Here is a 19,673-nt window from a genome sequence, read left to right as displayed (position 1 = left end):
AAAGGGAGATACTTTCTTGTTTTGGTACTTCACTTGCAATGCACCAAAGAGTATTGCATCAAGAAACGCAAAGATGAAATGGTATGGGAGGTCTTGATCCTTCAAAGTAGGTGGTAATCTACAAAAGTACAGTTAGATTAGATATATAAAACATCCTCAAAAGTTTCGGGCTTTTTCTCTACTTTTCAACCAAATAATAAGAATAATATAAATAAAAAATATATGCTAGTTGATAAGAAAGTTGACCCAATTAAAATAAATAAAAGAGGGTGTAGTTCAATAAAAGATTTTTAAAATGCAATAGAATCAAAGCATGGATATACCACTACTAATATTATAGTACGAAGCCAAGTTTGTGTACAGTGAAGAATCATATAAAATAGGGTTTTGATGATACTTTGTTTTTTCTTTTTTTAAACAAAGAGACATTTTATTAAATGTGGAGTTGTTGTACAAAGCCATGTTTGGAATTTCTTCTTGTGGAAGAGAGAGATAATAATAAATCTTAATATATAATCCTAAGGTTCACTATGCATACCCTAATATGAAAAACCTAAACGAGCAATGCTATTTATCAAGAAAGATTTTATCAAGAAATTGTCCCGAAATTAATGTTAGCCAATAAAATTTCAATCTGGCCGGAAATCATGGGGTGGTGGGTGTTATGTATTTTTTTGTTTTGAAACTTTAATAAATAAGATTAAAATCTAAGGGTGATTATTTTGTCATGTCATTCTTGAATTCATCAAGAAAATCCATTCTTGATATCTAGCATTTTCCAACCTAAACCTATGTAGCGGGAAAAATACTCATTAAATTTGAATTTGAAATTCAAATCTCACAAGTACCTTTTGCAAAACCCCAAGGTGCATTTATAACTGTGTCTCCCACGTTAATTCCAATGCAACATTTCATTGTCCTAGGTACTACATAATTCCAATGCATCAAAAAGCTTCTTCTCAATTAACGGTTCATTTTCTAATAAAAAAAGTCAACATTTGCCTTCCTTTAGATTTGCCTTCAAACTTTTGTTTTTACGTCTGAGACCCATCCCACTTCTACACACTCCCTAAGAAAATACCTTATCACCACCATCTTCCCTATCAACATCCTCGACTCCACCGTCACCTACACACTACTCAATACAAGAAACGTGAAACTCTTTCTCTTCCCTTCTGGCGTGTATTTTCCAAGGCATCCATCTTTTTCAAGCTTCTATGTTCACCCTCTGTTTTTCCATGGCCTTCATCCCTTTAAAGTCTCTATTCTCTCTCGCACCCATCGATGATTGACGGGAAATCAATGAATCAAAATGAGAGATAAAACCTCCTCCAACAATCATCGAACACCCATATCATAACTTGCAATCTTACATCATTCAAACTACATCACTGTATCGAATCTTGCTCGATTTAAAATGGACAAGAAATTTGAAGCGAATCTTAACGCAACTTTTTCTTTCGTTAAAGCGTATCTTGATTGAATCGCATGTGGTTAATGCTCTTCATGGTGATAGATCAAAAGGTTATGTTCCATTTGATGTACAGATTGTGGCTGAATCTTCATTTTGTTCGGGTTCGTGGAGGCTTAGGACGAGGATTTTAAAGATTTTGTGCAAGAAAATTGATGTTCGGATTTCGTCGAATTCTACTTATGGAGAATGTCAGGTGTGGACTTGAATTGAATTGAATTGTTTAAGGGAGTGTGAATTTTCGGCAACAATGATGACGTCTTCAACACCCTTAGGTTCTATTCAGGTAGTTGTTTTTTCTCAACATTTATTTCAATCTCTGAAATATTTTTTCTTTCAAATGCTCTTTGTTCTACTCTTTCTAATATTGTTAGCCAAGGCATGGTGTGGCAAGTGCCACACCAGCCAGGTCCAATTTTTTTTTTAAATTTTTTTTATCGATTCATTGTATAATTTTTACTTGTATATTAATACAGACGCTTAATTTTTATTAAATTTAGTATTATATAATTATTTGACAAAAAAAAAATTCCCACAGATATTGTGAGTCCATATCCGCCCCTGATTGTAAATGTATTGTTGGGTTGTTCTACCCACAAGGTGTTTGTATAATATTCTGACTCAAGGCTTAAAATTATTGGGTAACCAAGATCATTTCAGTTTGCTTTTCTTAAATAACACATATTTCCTGAATGTTTGTTTGTATGCTACAAATATTAAACTCTCATTGTTTTGTCTGTATATCTTAACTAGCAGCTTGCTTGAAGTATTTGTTAATGGTGATAGAGAAACTTCAATAGTAGTGATTATGAGATGTATGTATTAATCCACTTCCTTCAGCTGATAATGATGTATTCACCAAACTCATTTAAAAGGTAAAAAAGTATCTTTTGTAAAAAAGGTATTCTCTATCAATCAATCGTTGCGTCTTTCGAAAATAATTATATTAAAAAAAAACTTAATTCATTTTCAAATGCGTATATTGCTTATAGAATAATGCCAACAATCAATCGTTGCGTCTTTCGAAAATAAAATTCAAAATTAAACTTAATAATATCTTATTTAAGATCAACATTATGTCCAGAAAGATTAAATTGATTTGTTTTGTTGTCGATTGAAAAAGAGTTGTTAAACGAAATCAATTACAATAATTTAATGAATGATTTCGCATAAAAAAAAGTTAGAAAAGTGAAATTTTGAATTAAAATATTACTTTCATAAAACAAATACAATTAATAACTTTATTTTTGCACAAACTAATAATAACTTAAAAGGCCTCATTTTGGATTTCGCCTTGAGCCTCAATATGTGTTGAGCCGGTCCTGAATTTTACTCCATATCTTCTGCATATGCATAACGAGATGCATCTACAGAGAGAAAAAATGTGGTTTTGCCTACCCTAATAGACATTAGACATGTATTATCCAAATATTTGTGTGACATAGTAGGAACATTTGCAATTTTCAAATGGTTAGCATTCACATGAGGTCTTGGGTTGGATTTCCATCATTCCTTAGAACTAATGACTATAAAACATTGCAAAATCAATTATTTGTTTCTTATTTACATAGTTTGTATGAATGACGACTATAAAACATTGCAAAATCAAGTATTTGAACTTTTAGGGTAATGTGTGGGTGTGGCTATGTTAGAGGACGTCATATGGAACTACAAATTAGTAAATTCAACATAATCGGTGTTTAGAATAAGTTCTTTGTGTCCATTAAATGTGTTTAAATTGTAACTTTTCATGTTCAATTTCTAGGATAGAGACATATATTTGCATCTTAATTATTGACAACTAAATTGCGATAGTTGGCACAAGTCACTATATTAGTTGTGTGTGTGTGTGTCTATATATATATATATATATATATATATATATATATATATATATATATATATATATATATGTATCATATATTAGTTCCTTAGGTGCAAATAAAAGTTATTTATTAAAGTATTTGATATCATTTTTGTAATTTCATTAGCTTAGGTGTGAAGTATTTTATATTTTGACATTGGATATATTCAAAGGTCATACTGATATTTGATTGAAGGCATGTTAGCTAATGATTGAAATGCAAACTCAAAGACAACTGGTGGGTATAAAGTGTATTTTCTGAAGATGATCCTCTACTTCTTATTGGTTTTATCATCAATTTGTGCATCGCCATCAAACTCTGTTATAATAAATCAAAATTAAAACTATTTGATCTCTATTTCGGATGCTAAGAAAAAAAATAATTTCAAAATTATTCTTCCATAACAGTTCTAAAGATTATGCGGCTCTGATCTAATTGTTTATGTATGCACTATCAGTTAATACATGGCTGGCTTTGGAATGATGTCTTAGTTTTTTATGAATGACGAATCTGTGCTTTGGAATGATGTCACAGTTTTTTATGTTTCTTGATCATTAAGTAAAAATCATGATCATTTATTTCTGCAATCATGATCACTTCTATGAATGATGAATCTGTGTTTTTGAAGCTCATCTGTTGATTTTTATTTTTGAGTCTTTGTTACTGAATGCATGCTTGAATATCACTGTTTTTGGAATGATGTCTCTGCTCTTTAATGAGTCATGATCATTTAGTAATGTTTCTTGCTAGAAAAGAACCAAACATTTAAAAACTTTTAAATCAGAAATGGAAGACTAATTAATACATTGGTTGATTATAATATACTACGAGATAAGCAGTTCACTTACTTGATTTTTCTGTCTTTCAAGCTATTCCTGCCACCGACCGGCAATCTGATAGGCAGTGGAGTGCGTCCAGCCATTGATGAATCCACACCTGAATGACTAGATGTATTTATATATAAATATTGATGTCTAATTGTCTTATGATTTTTAGTGCAATGATTTTGTTGTCTTTTGTAATATGAAATTTATACATATATAAAAGATTTTTGGTTGCATCGTATATCTAAAAACTTTAAATATTAAAGTGTCTAAAACATTACAAAAGCTAGAACAGATTTTATTACAATAAGATGAAATTATTTATCTTTTTCTATTGGACCTCTCCAAGATTTTATTACAATAAGTGGAGTGCGTCCAGCCATTAATCGTAACTTTGTCAATGTGACTGTCAAGTAAATTCAAAGAGTCAAAAGATACGTGACTACGCCATGTTAGCATGCTCCAATGTGATGAGAAGTAATAATGCTCAAATATACACAATCCACCCGTTGAAACAGTGACGGGAGAAGGTTCCCACTAGTTTCCTTAAAAAAAAAAAATGGATAGTGCAATGCGTCTATATAAATTCTGAATTTACACTTATATGCTGGGATCTGTTTCAAACCACATAAAATAAATTCTGAATTTTGACCTGAAGGCCATAATCAAGCAAAAGAAAAAATTGTATTTTTAAATTAAACATAGAACATGTATAGTGATAAGTGTGAGAAAGTAGTGAATTACACAGTTTATTTTAGACACTTTTGTTACTTGTTTTACAAGTTATCTAGGGAAAAGCCAAGAAAATGTGAACAAATGCCCTATTATGCTTTTTATACCTTATTATATCCCGTTGTGCAAGAATTGGATGCCAGGGCACTGGGCAAGAAAGAAAACAACAAAATTGCGCAAAGGTTAGCTCGCCGCAGCGAGCCAAGGGCGAGTCCACATCAAACTATAAGTCAGAAAGTCCAAATTTCCACAAGTCCAAACCTTGCCGTAGCAAGGAAGGAGCGACCTCACTCACCATGGCGAGCTAAAAGCAAGCCTGAAACGAGGAGTTCCAGAAATTCCAGTTTCCATAAGTCTCAAGCACGCCACCAGCTAGGCTAGAGCGTGTTAACTCACCACAGCGAGCCAGTCAGCAAGTGGGTGGCGAGAAGTTACAGAAAGTCAGGAAATCAGGAAAACAGGACCTCGCCATAGCAAGCAATAGCCTTGTCATGGCGAGTTAAGGCGGTTTCACACTACTTAGTGATGTGGCAGAAACCCTGTTGGGTATTTGTATTGGTTGCATTGTTGCTAAAACAAATATCCATTAAGTGTGTTGTTGGATACTATGTTCCAACATGGTTTAGGCATCCATATGAGATGTTGGACATAATGTTCCAACATCCTGGCACGGTTCAGTGTGCCTGAGTTCATACCTATTTGTACGCGCGCCTTATCTTTAAAAGGAAACAACTTTTCCTTAACTTGATGACCAAGCAACGTACATATCTGTACAAAATCAGTTGATCTTTTATTCCTAAAGGAGCAACAATATTTTAGGAAATAAAGTGATATGACTGGAAGTTCCGAAAGATGTTCCTACTTCTTAGGACTTTCCTTATTTGTTACAGATTCATGTTTTGTAGATCAGCTGGGCGATCTACTTTGTTTTGAAGCCCAATATGGTTTGTTAACCCATATTACTTCAGTATAAAAGGAAGACTTCCAGACCTAATTAGGTATTCAAGCCGTCAGTCTAAAAAGTCTAGTTTTAGGGTTTTGAGTCTTTTGTGTGTTCTACTCTTGTATCGTGTTGATGCAAGTTTAGTTCTGTTTTTATTGTGAGCCTTTCTTGTATCATCTTGATACATGCTAAGGACTGTTTGTTGAGTTGTAAACTCGTTGTACTACACCAAAGCTTTTAAGCAAGGTCGTAGTTGTTTTGTTTGAAGGTAACTTCACCATTTGTTATTGTTTTGAGTCTGGTAGATCACAGGGGATGTGATTGACTGTCGGATAGTGAGATGGGATCTCAGATCCAGAGGTTCCTAGGTTGAAATCGATACAAGTAGGTCCTAGATCTTTAGTGTAAACGAGGAGTTTGTTGAGAGCTATAGAATAAGGACTACACTAGTGGATTTCCTTCCTGGCTTGGTAGCCCCTAGAGTAGGTGACGTTGCACCAAACTGGGTTAACAAACTTCCTGTGCCTTTTACTTTCTTATCTTTTATTTTGCTGTTTTGTTTATGTTTACTGCTAGCACGATGTTCTAAACATCTCATTCAACATCTGCTAATTGTGCTTGGTATTGGAACATCCCATAGAACATTATGTTGGTAGTGCGCCAGAATTTCAATTGGCATCAGAGTAGGCACCCTGCCTGTCTTAGGGTGAGATCCAGAGGAGGTTATTTCTGGCATTATGGACAAGGAAAGAGGATTTGTTAACAGACCACCTTTGTTGGATGGCTCTAACTATGATTATTGGAAATCACGCATGAGTGATTTCCTCAAATCCATTGATAGCAAGACATGGAAGGCAACTCTGAAGGGTTGGGAGCATCCTGTTGTGCTTGATAAAGATGGAAACAAGACAGTTAATCTGAAACCAAAAGAAGAGTGGTCCAAGGAAGAAGATGAATTAGCTCTTGGAAACTCCAAGGCTTTGAACACTTTATTCCATGAAGTGGATAAGAACATGTTCAGACTAATCAAGCAATGCACTGTGGCCAAAGATGCTTGGGAAATCCTCAAAACAACTCATGAAGGCACTTATAAAGTGAGAATGTCTAAGCTCCAGCTCCTTACTTCAAAATTTGAAAATCTAAAGATGATGGAGGATGAGAACATATAAGATTATTATCTGAACATTCTTGATATTGCTAACGCTTTTGACTCACTTGGAGAGAAAATTTCTGATGAAAAGGTTGTTAGAAAAATTCTCAGATCTCTACCCAAGAGATTTGATATGAAGGTGACTGCGATTAAAGAAGCACAAAACATCTCCAGTATGAAGGTTGATAAGCTAATAGGATCACTTCAAACCTTTGAATTAGCTAATGGATATAACAAGAAAAACATAGCTTTCGTTTCTAACACCGATGAGGAAGATGTTCATTGTGATATGGAGACTGATGAAAGTATTTTAGATGCATTTGTGCGTTTTGGAAGAGAATTCAACAAAGTGTTAGAGATTATTAACAAAAAGTTAAGGCCAAATGTTCAAAACATCTCGTTCAACATCAGCAGAAATAGCGAGTCTCAAACAATGGATAAAAATGATGAAAAGTCTGTTGGAACAAAATGTGTTTAACAATGAACCTCAAAGAGTTTTGATGATAACAAGGTATTAAAAATTGTAAATTGGACTAGCTAATATTTGTTCAAGTGTACAGGACCATAGTTAAAGTTACATCATTAATTGGTTCTGAATGAGCAAATAAAGAGCAAATGGAAATGAAGCTTAGACGATTCTGAAGGCAATACGCTCCTGAAAGTGGAAAGCGCTCCTGAAGTCAAGCTGCTCCTGAAGAGAGTAAAACGCGCTCCTGAAGAATAGTGCTCCTGAAGACAAGAGGTCCAGAAGCCACATTATCAGAAGCTGCATCATCGGAAGCAGAAGAAGCTGCATCATCAGAAGCTGCCTCATCAGAAGTCATTTCACCAGAAGCTGAAGATCAACTGGATTTGCAGAAGATTCAAAGATTGAAGAATCTACACTGCAAAAGCTGTCTATTGGACTCGAAAACACAGCAGAAAATTAGTGGAACTTTGCAACGGTCATTTCAAAGGTGTTTGAAGGCATGTGCTTGCAATTTGGACGAAAGCGTTGACATTGTACTATTGTACGAACTGTACAACCACCTTCTCCACTACTCTGTTGTGTGTCCACGCTACAAGACAAGAAAACAGCTTCAGAATACGGCTTCGCCTGCATAGATGTTCCTTTGGATAAGGAATGGATTTCAAATTTGTTCTTCATAGGACAACAACCAAATCAGGTAAAATATCATTGGTGAAAGATCAAGCTTCAACAACAACTCTTTGGTGTGCTGGCAATTTCACAACGTCTCTTTCACACCTCTATATAAAGGAGTAAAGACCTAGAGATTTGGTAATGCAAGAACGCTGAACGAAAGACTCACAACATTTTTACAAGTGCCAAACCTCTGCTGAAATTGTTATGCATTCACTTAGAATTTCTGTGTCTCAAAGTCATATCTTAGAAATTCTTAAGTCCATTGAGTCTGTATCTGATTTATATTGTGAGCACCTCTGATTGTATATCAAGTGTTCAACCTTAAACAATTTTCTGTGTAATTTTGTTTAGTTAGGAAGCCTCTTGCAGTTGTGCTTGAGCAGGAAGTCTCTTGATTGTGTTCTTGAGCAAAGGAAGTCTCTAGCTTGTGTGCTTGAGCAAAGGAAGTCTCTTGCTTGTGTGCTTGAGCAATTGTAATCAGATATTACTCTTAGTGAAATCTCCTTGGAAGTGCAAGGGGGACTGGACTACTTCCGGATTGTGGAAGGAACCAGTATAATTGCTTTGTGTCGTTCTTCTTCCCTCTCTCTCTGTTTTATTCCGCTGCATTCAGATTCTAATCATCACTTCAGAAGCTGTCTCACTTAGCTTCTGATCAGTGTGTTCAGTTTTTAGGAGAATTGAAGAATTTTTCAAAACACAATTCAACCCCCCTTCTTGTGTTTTTCTCACCTTCAATTGGTATCTAAAGCCTTGGTCTGTTGTGTAACACTTAACCGTGTAACAGTCAAAGATCTGAGAAAAACATGTCTACTCCTCCTCCTACTGGTTCTAGTGATACTAGCTATAAAAATGTCTCACATGATTATAGTGATAGTAAGAAATCCAGTGTTGGAAAGATTCCAAAATTCAATGGAGATGCTGAAGAATTCTCTTGGTGGAAGACCAACTTTTACAGTTACATCATGAGCCTAGATGAAGAATTATGGGATATTCTGGAAGATGGTGTTGGTGATTTAGTCCTTGATGAAGAAGGAGCTGCTGTGGATAGAAAGAAACATACTCCAGAACTGAGGAAACTCTACAAGAAGCAACATATTATCAGAGGAGCCCTTGTCACTGCCATACCCAAAGCAGAATACATGAAGATGAGTGACAAATCCACTGCGAAAGCTATGTTTGCTTCTCTCTGTTCAAATTATGAAGGGAGCAAGAAGGTCAAAGAAGCAAAGGCTCTCCTGCTTGTACATCAGTATGAGTTATTCAAGATGAAGGATGATGAAACTATTGAAGAGATGTACTCAAGGTTTCAAACCTTAGTTTCTGGGCTACAGATTCTAAAGAAGAGCTATATTGCTTCTGATCATGTAAGCAAGATACTCAGAAGCTTACCTGCCAGATGGAGACCAAAGGTGACTGCCATTGAGGAAGCTAAAGATTTAAACACTTTAAGTGTCGAAGATCTTGTTAGTTCTCTCAAAGTTCATGAGTTAAGTCTTAATGAACATGAGTCTACTAAGAAGAGTAAATCAATAGCTCTTTCATCCAAAGGCAAGTCATCAAAAGCTCTCAAAGTGGTTGAATCTGAAGAGGAAGAACAGTCAAGTTCAGATTCTGAACCAGATGCTGCTGAAATGGCCATGCTCTCAAACAGACTTCAATATCTGGCCAAGAAGAACAGAAAGTTTCTCGCCAGAAGGGGTAACTCCAGAAGCTCAAGAAAAGAAGATCAGAAGAGATGCTTCAACTGTAAGAAGCCGGGACACTTCATTGTTGAATGCCCTGATCTTCAAAGAGAAAAGTCAAAGGACAAGTCAAAAAGGTCTACATTCAAACCAAGCAAATTCAAGAAGCAGATTAAGCAGAGTTTAATGGCAACCTGGGATGATTTGGGTAGTGAATCTGGATCTGATAAAGAGGAAGCTGATGAAGATGCAAAGGTAGCTGTTGGGTTGGTAGCAACAGCAACTTCAGAAGCTGGATCAGATTCAGACTCAGAAGATGAAAACGAGGTATATTCCAAAATTCCCAGAGATGAACTTGTTGAGTCACTTAAAGAACTTCTTACACATTTTGAAGTAAGAACCAATGAGTTGAAGGATTTAAAAGAAAAATATGCTGATTTGGTACAACAGCAAAAATCAACTCTATTGGATCTGAAAGCTTCTGAACAAGGACTTAGGGGCTTTGACTTCATGTGTAAAACATATGAAGATCAGCTCAGGTTCTTATGTCAGAAGCTACAAGAAAAGTGTAATGAAAAACCTTTAAGTAACCATGAAATTGCTCTTGAAGATTTTATTATATCTGGCATTGACAGAAGCAGAGTAGCTTCTATGATTTATAGCATTTACAAGAACAATGGCAGAGGAATTGGTTTTCCAGAAGTGAAACTTGAGAAAACCAATCTAAAATCTTGTTGTGAATGCATCAAGGAAGGTCTGAAAACCTTCTTTGTACCAGAAGGGGCTGAGTTGGAAACTGTTGTTCAATTAGAACCTGAAGCTTCTAGTTCTAAGGCTAAGATCACTTCAAAGCCAAAGAACTTTAAGTCAAAGGCTATGATCAAATCTGATTCCAAGACTTCAAAGGTTAGGATCCTGAAAAGATCAGAACCTATTCCTCAGAGTCTGGTGAAACCAAAATCTGGGGTTCTGAAGTCTAAGTTTCAGAAGAAGACAGTTACTGCTTCTGAAGTACCAAAACCTAAGGTGATGGTTAATCAGAAGCAACCCAACTTACAGCAGAAGGTACAAGAAGTGAAGAGTAAAACCTTAAGTACTAACCTTCCAGGACCCATAGAACAATGGGTACCTAAATCTAAAAATGTCAATGATGCAGGTATGTCTAAGAGCAGTGCCAAAGCAAAGATCATGGTACCTAGACAGCGGTTGCTCAAGACACATGACAGGAGACAAGTCCATGTTCCTCAGCCTAACAATGAAAGAGGGAGGAAATGTGAAATTTGGAGGCAACCAGTCAGGCAAGATCATAGGTACAGGAACTATTGGTAATTCCTCTACCTCAATTAATAATGTATGGTTGGTCGGTGGTCTTGAACATAACCTTTTGAGCATTAGTCAATTTTGTGATAATGGTTATGATGTGCTTTTTGAAAAACCAACTGTACAGTAATCAACAAGGAAGACAAATCCATTGTGTTCAAAGGAAAGAGAGTTGACAATGTCTATAAAATCAATTTTTCTGAACTGGCTGATCAGAAGGTGATTTGCCTACTATCAGTGAATGATAAGAAATGGATGTGGCACAGAAGGTTGGGACATGCTAACTATAGGTTAATCTCTAAGCTTAGTAAGTTACAACTTGTGAAAGGGCTACCAGACATTGACTATCATTCAGATGCACTCTGTGGTGCATGTCAGAGAGGGAAAATTGTGAAATCATCTTTTAAAACCAAAGACATTGTTTCAACCTCAAGACCTTTAGAATTACTCCATATTGATTTATTTGGACCAGTGAGTACTGCATCCTTATATGGAAGTAAATATGGATTAGTCATTGTTGATGATTACAGCAGATGGACTTGGGTGAAATTCCTGAAAACTAAGGATTATGCATATGAGGTATTCAGTAACTTCTGCACACAAATTCAAACTGAAAAAGAGTCAAAAATTTTGAAAATCAGAAGTGATCATGGTGGAGAATTTGAAAATGAGCCATTTGAAGCTTTTTGTGAAAAACATGGAATCATCCATGAATTCTCTTCTCCTAGAACTCCACAACAAAATGGGGTTGTAGAGAGAAAGAATAGAACGTTACAAGAAATGGCCAGAACCATGATCCATGAAAACAATTTGGCTAAACATTTTTGGGCAGAAGCAGTGAATACAACATGTTATGTTCAAAACAGGATCTATATTAGACCTATTTTGGAGAAAACTGCATATGAACTCTTTAAAGGAAGAAAACCAAATATCTCTTACTTTCATCAATTTGGATGTACATGTTACATTCTGAACAACAAGCTCTACCTAAAGAAATTTGATGCCAAGGCCCAAAGAGGAATCTTTTTAGGTTACTCTGAAAGGTCAAAGGCATACAAAGTGTATAATTCAGAGACACTCTGTGTTGAAGAATCTATGCACGTCAGATTTGATGACAAAGAGCTTGAAGATAAAACTTCAAAGCAAGATGAAAGTTTTGCAGAGATACAGGTTCCTGAAGTTACTCCAGAACCTGATCAGATAGCTGAATCTGAAGATAGTCCAGAAGCTGAACCCACATCGGAAGCACAAGATGAAGCTGCTTCTGATGAAGCACAAGATGGCTCACATCAAGAAGATCCTCCCAGAAACACATTCAAGCACAAGTCTTCATATCCTGAGGAGCTAATCATTGGAAACAAAGATAGTCCAAGAAGAACAAGATCACATTTCAGACAAGTAGAGTCAATGATTGGACTAATATCAATGATTGAACCTACAACAGTTGATGAAGCACTTTCAGATGGATCCTAGCTATGCAAGAAGAGTTGAATCAATTTCAAAGAAATGATGTGTGGGATCTGGTACCCAAACCTCAGCACAAGAACATTATTGGAACAAAATGGGTATTCAGAAACAAGCTGAATGAGCAAGGTGAAGTAACAAGAAACAAAGCCAGGCTTGTTGCACAAGGGTATAGTCAACAAGAAGGCATTGATTACACTGAAACGTTTGCTCCAGTTGCAAGATTGGAAGCAATCAGGTTACTTCTTTCCTATGTAGTTAATCATGGCATAATATTATATCAAATGGATGTCAAGAGTGCATTTCTAAATGGTGTCATAGAAGAAGAAGTGTATGTCAAGCAACCTCCTGGATTTGAGGATATTAAATATCCTGACCATGTTTTTAAACTGAAGAAATCACTATATGGCTTGAAACAAGCTCCCAGAGCTTGGTATGATAGACTAAGTAATTTCTTAATCAAGAATGATTCTAAAAGAGGACAGGTTGATACTACACTCTTCAGAAGGACCCTTGGGAAAGATATTCTTGTTGTGCAAATATATGTTGATGATATAATATTCGGTTCTACTAATGCATCTCTTTGCAAGGAATTCTCTAAGTTGATGCAGGATGAATTTGAAATGAGCATGATGGGAGAGCTGAAGTTCTTCCTTGGCATTCAAATCAATCAATGCAAAGATGAAGTCTATGTTCATCAATCAAAGTACACAAAGGAGCTTCTGAAGAAGTTCAAACTTGAAGATTGTAAAGTGATGAACACTCCAATGCACCCTACGTGCACCTTAAGCAAAGAAGATGAATGAGCTAAAGTAGATCAGAAGCTGTATAGAGGTATGATTGGTTCTTTGTTATACCTTACTGCATCTAGGCCAGATATTTTATTCAATGTATGCTTGTGTGCAAGATTCCAATCAGATCCTAGAGAATCTCATATGACTGCTGTCAAGAGAATCTTCAGGTATTTGAAAGGAACAACTAATCTTGGACTCCTTTATAGGAAATCCTTAGATTATAAGCTAATTGGATTCTGTGATGCTGATTATGCTGGTGATAGGATTGAAAGAAAGTCAACCAGTGGCAATTGTCAATTTCTGGGTGATAATCTTATATCCTGGGCTAGCAAAAGACAAACAACTATTGCTATGTCTACAGCAGAAGCAGAATACATTTCAGCTGCAAGTTGTTGTACACAACTACTTTGGATGAAACATCAGTTGAAAGACTATCAGATAACTGCTAACAGTATTCCCATTTATTGTGATAATACTGCTGCTATTTATTTGTCTAAAAATCCAATTTTGCATTCTAGAGCTAAGCACATTGAGATCAAACTCCATTTTATCAGAGATTATGTTCAAAAAGGAATTTTAGATATACAATTCATTGATACTGAAAATCAATGGGCTGATATATTTAGTAAGCCTTTAACTGTTGAAAGATATGATTTTATAAAGAAAAATTTGAACATGCACTACGTGTCTGATTAGATGTTTGCTTGCTCCTGAATAGGATTTTAGGTTCTGAAGTTAGTTCAGAAGCAGTAGTCCATCAGAAGCTCCTTATTGAGGTTCTGAGGAAAACTCGCTTCTGATGATAACGTCAGCATCTGAACTCCAGAAGCTGGATTTATTGCTTTCAAATAGTTGAATTAGTGGAAACGTTGGGAGTTACTTTTTAAAAGTAACTTCTGGCCCACTAACTTGGTAGTTACTCTCTAAACTTCTTACGTGGCCTGTATGTGTTGGTGTATAACTAAAAGGGCAATGATGATTTAATAGCTTTGAAAGTACTTTTCACGCGCCCCCAATTTTGTCATTAATGTTATGTTTGTTTGTCTCTTTTGAATTGCAATCGTTTTACTTTTAACACTTTGTCAATTCACACACTACTCACTCACAACAAACACATTTTGCTCTCAAACCTCTTGCGAAGTAAGCGCAAAAACCTTAGAACCCTAAATTCTCTAAATCTTCTTCAATCATCATCAAATGGCGTCATCAAGCTCAAAAGTTTCTGAATCTACCTCAAACATGCAAAGCACACCAGAATCTGGGTCCGTCTACAAACAGAAGACTATGGATATTCCATGGAAATCCTTAACAGTTCAAGTAGAATCACCGGTGGACTTCGCTTCACTTAAGAAGTATAAAGTGAACATGGAAGGATTGATAGAAACTCAGAAGCTGTCTGAGTATTTCAAGATGCTAAATGGGCCAACATATGTGAACTTGGTCAATGACTTTTGGTTAAAAGCTGAAGTGTACAATGAAAAGCCTGCAAAAGTTGTAAGCAAACAAGCTGGGTCAAAGAAAGGGAAAATGACCATGGATATGAATCCTACATCATTTGAGAGCTTAGAAATAAGGTCTGAAGTAATGGGCATTCCTATAACCATCACTGAGGGCGTTATAGCTAAAGCTTGTAGAATGAATGCAGAAGAAAGGTTTCAAGAAATAGTTAAGAAGGATGATGTCCTGCTGCAAAGCTACTACAACACTCTTCTGGGTGGTAACAAAGATGCTAAGCCTTCTGAAATAGAGATTCACAACAGAATGTTGGTGAAATTCAGTAACGATTGCTTCTTTCAAAGAGCAGGTGGGTCTGACCAACCTAACAACCAACATAAGCTAGCAATTTACTTCATGACCAATCTGGAAAAGATAAACTTCCCAAGATATGTAATGGATCATCTATGCTGGGCTATAAATGAAGGTATTATTAAAGGAAGAAAACAAGTACCTTATGGAATATTATTGTCTGAGATCTTTCATCAAGGAAGAGTGCTGGACTTCTTGAGAAATACAAGGAGTGCTTCTGACAAATGCTTTGAAGTGTCTACTGCTGAAAGGACTATTAGTAGTAGGAGCTTATTCTCTATGAAGTTTATCAAGAAAGCTCCTGAGAATGAAAAGTGGTTGGAGATGACCACAGAAGAAACTAGGATTATCAGAGACTTTCCTTCAATCTTTGAGGAAAGCAATCCTGAGATCTTAGCAAAATCAGTTGCTAAGTATGTCCTGGAGGGAGTTACAAGACCTCAGCAGGAGGCTGCTCCTACTAAAGGAAAGAGGGCCAGAACTAGTACTGAGTCAGAAGCTGCTGTTGCTAAAACCAAAAAGCAAAAAGTTGCTAAGTCTGAAGCTGAATCTGTTTCTGCCAAGGATAAAGGAAAGATGCAGAAGGTTGGTGCTGCTTCTATTCCTCAGAAAAGAAGAAAGGGTAAGGCAGATCTGGTAATCACCGAAGAGCAGCTGGAGGAAGCTCTTGAAGAAATAGAAGAAGAAGAGGCTGAGCCAAAGCTGAAAAGGAAGAAGGCCCCTGTTGACAAGAAAAGTTCCATGGTTGAAATGACTTCAGCCATGAAGAGAATGGCTAAGGAACTTTCTGATGACTATTTAGCAAATAGGCAAGAAGTGAAAGCCATGAAAGAACTTGAAAAAGAACAGGAAGGAGAAAGGACTCTAATAGAGGATGAAGCTGTTGCTGAAAATGTAGAGCAAGTTCAGAATCTTGGAACTTCAGAAGCAGTAGATAACTCTGCAATGTTATCTAAGGTACCTCAAGTTTCTCACACATCTTGTACCACATCCTCTATTCCTTCTGAAGACACATCTCTTTTAGATCACCTAGAAAGCCATTATCTAGGTGAACTACCCCAATCTGGCTTTACCTCAACCTCAGAGAAAGCCTCTGAGACAACTCCAGAAGCATCTGCTTCTGATAAAGTTGTTTCAGAAGACCCCCCACAACAAAAACCTTCACCAAATAAAGCCTTTTCACCCCCTCAATCTTCACCCCCTACAACTTCATCACCCCCAATTGTTCCTGAACCATCTGTTCCTGAACAACCAACTCCTCAAAAGACTGTTCCTGAACATTCTGTTCCTGAACAACCAGTTACTAAACCCACTCCTGAACCTGAACCTGAAACTGCCGCTCCTGAACACATTGTTCCTGAGCTAACCTCTGCTTCCATAACTCCTTCACCAGTACAAGTTATCAAGATCACTCATCATACTGGTGTATGTGATATGGACACAGACTCTGAGGATGATCTAAATGATCATGCCTCTGATATGGTAGTTGACCCCACTCCTGACCAACCATCAACTAGCCAATCCTTCACCACAAATGACCAATCATCATCAAACCTACCCATTATACACTTAGCCCCTCCAAAACCCTCTAAACAACCTTCACCTCCCACCATTTACCTGGATTCTCAAGTACTATAAGATGTGTGGGAAGATATTGCTTCTGAAGTTCTCAGACTGATAGCGGGAAGAAATGACTTAGGTCATCAAGTTAGCTATCAGAAGCAATGGAGAAGGATAAAAGAAAGGGTCGTCAACCTTATTTCAGCACTGCATGATTCCTGCATTGAGGCTCAAGAGCAAGCCAAGCAGAAGCTGGAAGATTGGTTGAAAGGAATAGAAGAGAATACTGGAGATGTTGAAGTTCTTGGTACTTGGGTGAAGAATCCACTCAGTATCAGAGGCAAAGAACCTGATGAATTCCTGCCTAAGGAGCTGCATCTGATTATTCCTTCTGAGATCCTGGAGAAAATTGATGCACCTAACCTGGCTCTAGCTCAGGAGAACAAGGTGCTCAAAGAAGAAAATGATATGCTTGAAACAGAGCTACTAGAGCAGAAGCTGAAGATATCAAAATTGGAAGCTGATATGCTAGAAGCCAAGATCAGAGAAGACAACTACAGAAAAGATATGGACAAGAAGTATGTTGATGTTCAAGAGCTTCTGAAGAAGATTTTAGAGCAATAAGTCAAACCCATAGTTGCACACTTTTAGCTTATTTTTCTGTCTTTTTAGGCTTTTGATATTCTATGTTCATTTCTGCTTCTGATTTCTTTCGCTTCTGATATTAGATGCTTCTGAATTCTTCTTGCTTCTGAAAATCTTTAACTGTTCATACCTTGTGTGTTATTATTTGCTTTGATAAAAATGCTTGCTATGCTTGTTTATTTAATCTTTGAAGATGGTTAATATGCTTTAAAATTATTTGAATTATGCTCTGAACCTTTAATCTTATGTTTTTCTCATCTCTTCTTTTTGTTTATGTCTTTTTGCTAATGACAAAAGGGGGAGTATATGTGATAGTATTTAAAAGCTCTGAGCCCCATTAATAATATTTGAAAATTTTGAAAAAAATTTCTATCTTTTTGTTTTACCTTTAAAAGGGTGTATCAAAAAAGGTGAAGTATAAAATTTCAAATAAAATTAATTGAACCATTCTTCTTATCTATAAGTCAATTCTTTCAAATTTTTAACCTCTGATATTATTGTGCGAAAAATGAATTTAATTAACCTGGATAGAACTTAGGGGGAGCTTACAAACCTCACCTTAAAGACTATCAGACTCAGGGGGAGTTAGAGCTTACAAACCTCAGACTCTGAGCTTACAAACCTCAGAAACCCCAAAGTCAACTCGTTAATTAGATTAACAACAATTGACCAATTTTAAATACTATTGTTTGTCATCATCAAAAAGGGGGAGATTGTTGGAACAAAATGTGTTTAACAATGAACCTCAAAGAGTTTTGATGATAACAAGGTATTAAAAATTGTAAATTGGACTAGCTAATATTTGTTCAAGTGTACAGGACCATAGTTAAAGTTACATCATTAATTGGTTCTGAATGAGCAAATAAAGAGCAAATGGAAATGAAGCTTAGACGATTCTGAAGGCAATACGCTCCTGAAAGTGGAAAGCGCTCCTGAAGTCAAGCTGCTCCTGAAGAGAGTAAAACGTGCTCCTGAAGAATAGTGCTCCTGAAGACAAGAGGTCCAGAAGCCACATTATCAGAAGCTGCATCATCAGAAGCAGAAGAAACTGCATCATCAGAAGCTGCCTCATCAGAAGTCATTTCACCAGAAGCTGAAGATCAACTGGATTTGCAGAAGATTCAAAGATTGAAGAATCTACACTGCAAAAGCTGTCTATTGGACTCGAAAACACAGCAGAAAATTAGTGGAACTTTGCAACGGTCATTTCAAAGGTGTTTGAAGGCATGTGCTTGCAATTTGGACGAAAGCGTTGACATTGTACTATTGTACGAACTGTACAACCACCTTCTCCACTACTCTGTTGTGTGTCCACGCTACAAGACAAGAAAACAGCTTCAGAATACGGCTTCGCCTGCATAGATGTTCCTTTGGATAAGGAATGGATTTCAAATTTGTTCTTCATAGGACAACAACCAAATCAAGCAAAATATCATTGGTGAAAGATCAAGCTTCAGCAACGACTCTTTGGTGTGCTGGCAATTTCACGACGTCTCTTTCACACCTCTATATAAAGGAGTAAAGACCTAGAGATTTGGTAATGCAAGAACGCTGAACGAAAGACTCACAACATTTTTACAAGTGTCAAACCTCTGCTGAAATTGTTCTGCATTCACTTAGAATTTCTGTGTCTCAAAGTCATATCTTAGAAATTCTTAAGTCCATTGAGTCTGTATCTGATTTATATTGTGAGCACCTCTGATTGTATATCAAGTGTTCAACCTTAAACAATTTTCTGTGTAATTTTGTTTAGTTAGGAAGTCTCTTGCAGTTGTGCTTGAGCAGGAAGTCTCTTGATTGTGTTCTTGAGCAAAGGAAGTCTCTAGCTTGTGTGCTTGAGCAAAGGAAGTCTCTTGCTTGTGTGCTTGAGCAATTGTAATCAGATATTACTCTTAGTGAAATCTCCTTGGAAGTGCAAGGGGGACTGGACTACTTCCGGATTGTGGAAGGAACCAGTATAATTGCTTTGTGTCGTTCTTCTTCCCTCTCTCTCTGTTTTATTCCGCTGCATTCAGATTCTGATCATCACTTCAGAAGCTGTCTCACTTAGCTTCTGATCAGTGTGTTCAGTTTTTAGGAGAATTGAAGAATTTTTCAAAACACAATTCAACCCCCCTTTTTGTGTTTTTCTCACCTTCAAAGTCCAATCATGTGACAGCTTTAACAGGGAGATATGATTCTGATGAAGAGTCAAGTGATGAAGGATTTTCTTATGAGGAATTGGTTGATTCCTACATGGAGCTTTGTGTCAGAAGTGTAGAGGTGATTAA

At 36.5% G+C, this 19,673-nt stretch overlaps 1 protein-coding gene and 1 long non-coding RNA gene across 2 annotated transcripts; both read left to right on the top strand.

The window, feature by feature from the left end:
* The first annotated feature begins 927 nt into the window (after positions 1 to 927).
* Positions 928 to 4,403, top strand: LOC146927266 (uncharacterized). Its single transcript, XR_015005626.1, has 3 exons — positions 928 to 1,757; positions 2,228 to 2,346; positions 3,463 to 4,403. It is a non-coding gene; the product is annotated as an uncharacterized LOC146927266 (long non-coding RNA).
* Positions 4,404 to 6,572: 2,169 nt separating this feature from the next.
* Positions 6,573 to 7,004, top strand: LOC146927265 (uncharacterized). Its single transcript, XM_085707048.1, has one exon. The coding sequence runs from the start codon at positions 6,573 to 6,575 to the stop codon at positions 7,002 to 7,004; it is 432 nt and encodes a 143-aa protein (XP_085563174.1).
* The last annotated feature ends 12,669 nt before the right edge of the window (positions 7,005 to 19,673 follow it).

The sequence above is a fragment of the Medicago sativa genome, chromosome 4, assembly GCF_051527215.1.
Source record: "Medicago sativa cultivar Bolivia chromosome 4, Bolivia_mono, whole genome shotgun sequence".
In the NCBI taxonomy this organism is placed as follows: domain Eukaryota; kingdom Viridiplantae; phylum Streptophyta; class Magnoliopsida; order Fabales; family Fabaceae; genus Medicago; species Medicago sativa.
Note: the sequence above shows the minus strand (reverse complement) of the source record. Positions and strands in the feature narration are given on the sequence as shown.

Coding starts and splice junctions, on each gene's coding strand:
- LOC146927265 (XM_085707048.1), top strand. CDS start 6,573: ATGGACAAGGAAAGAGGATTTGTTAACAGACCACCTTTGTTGGATGGC.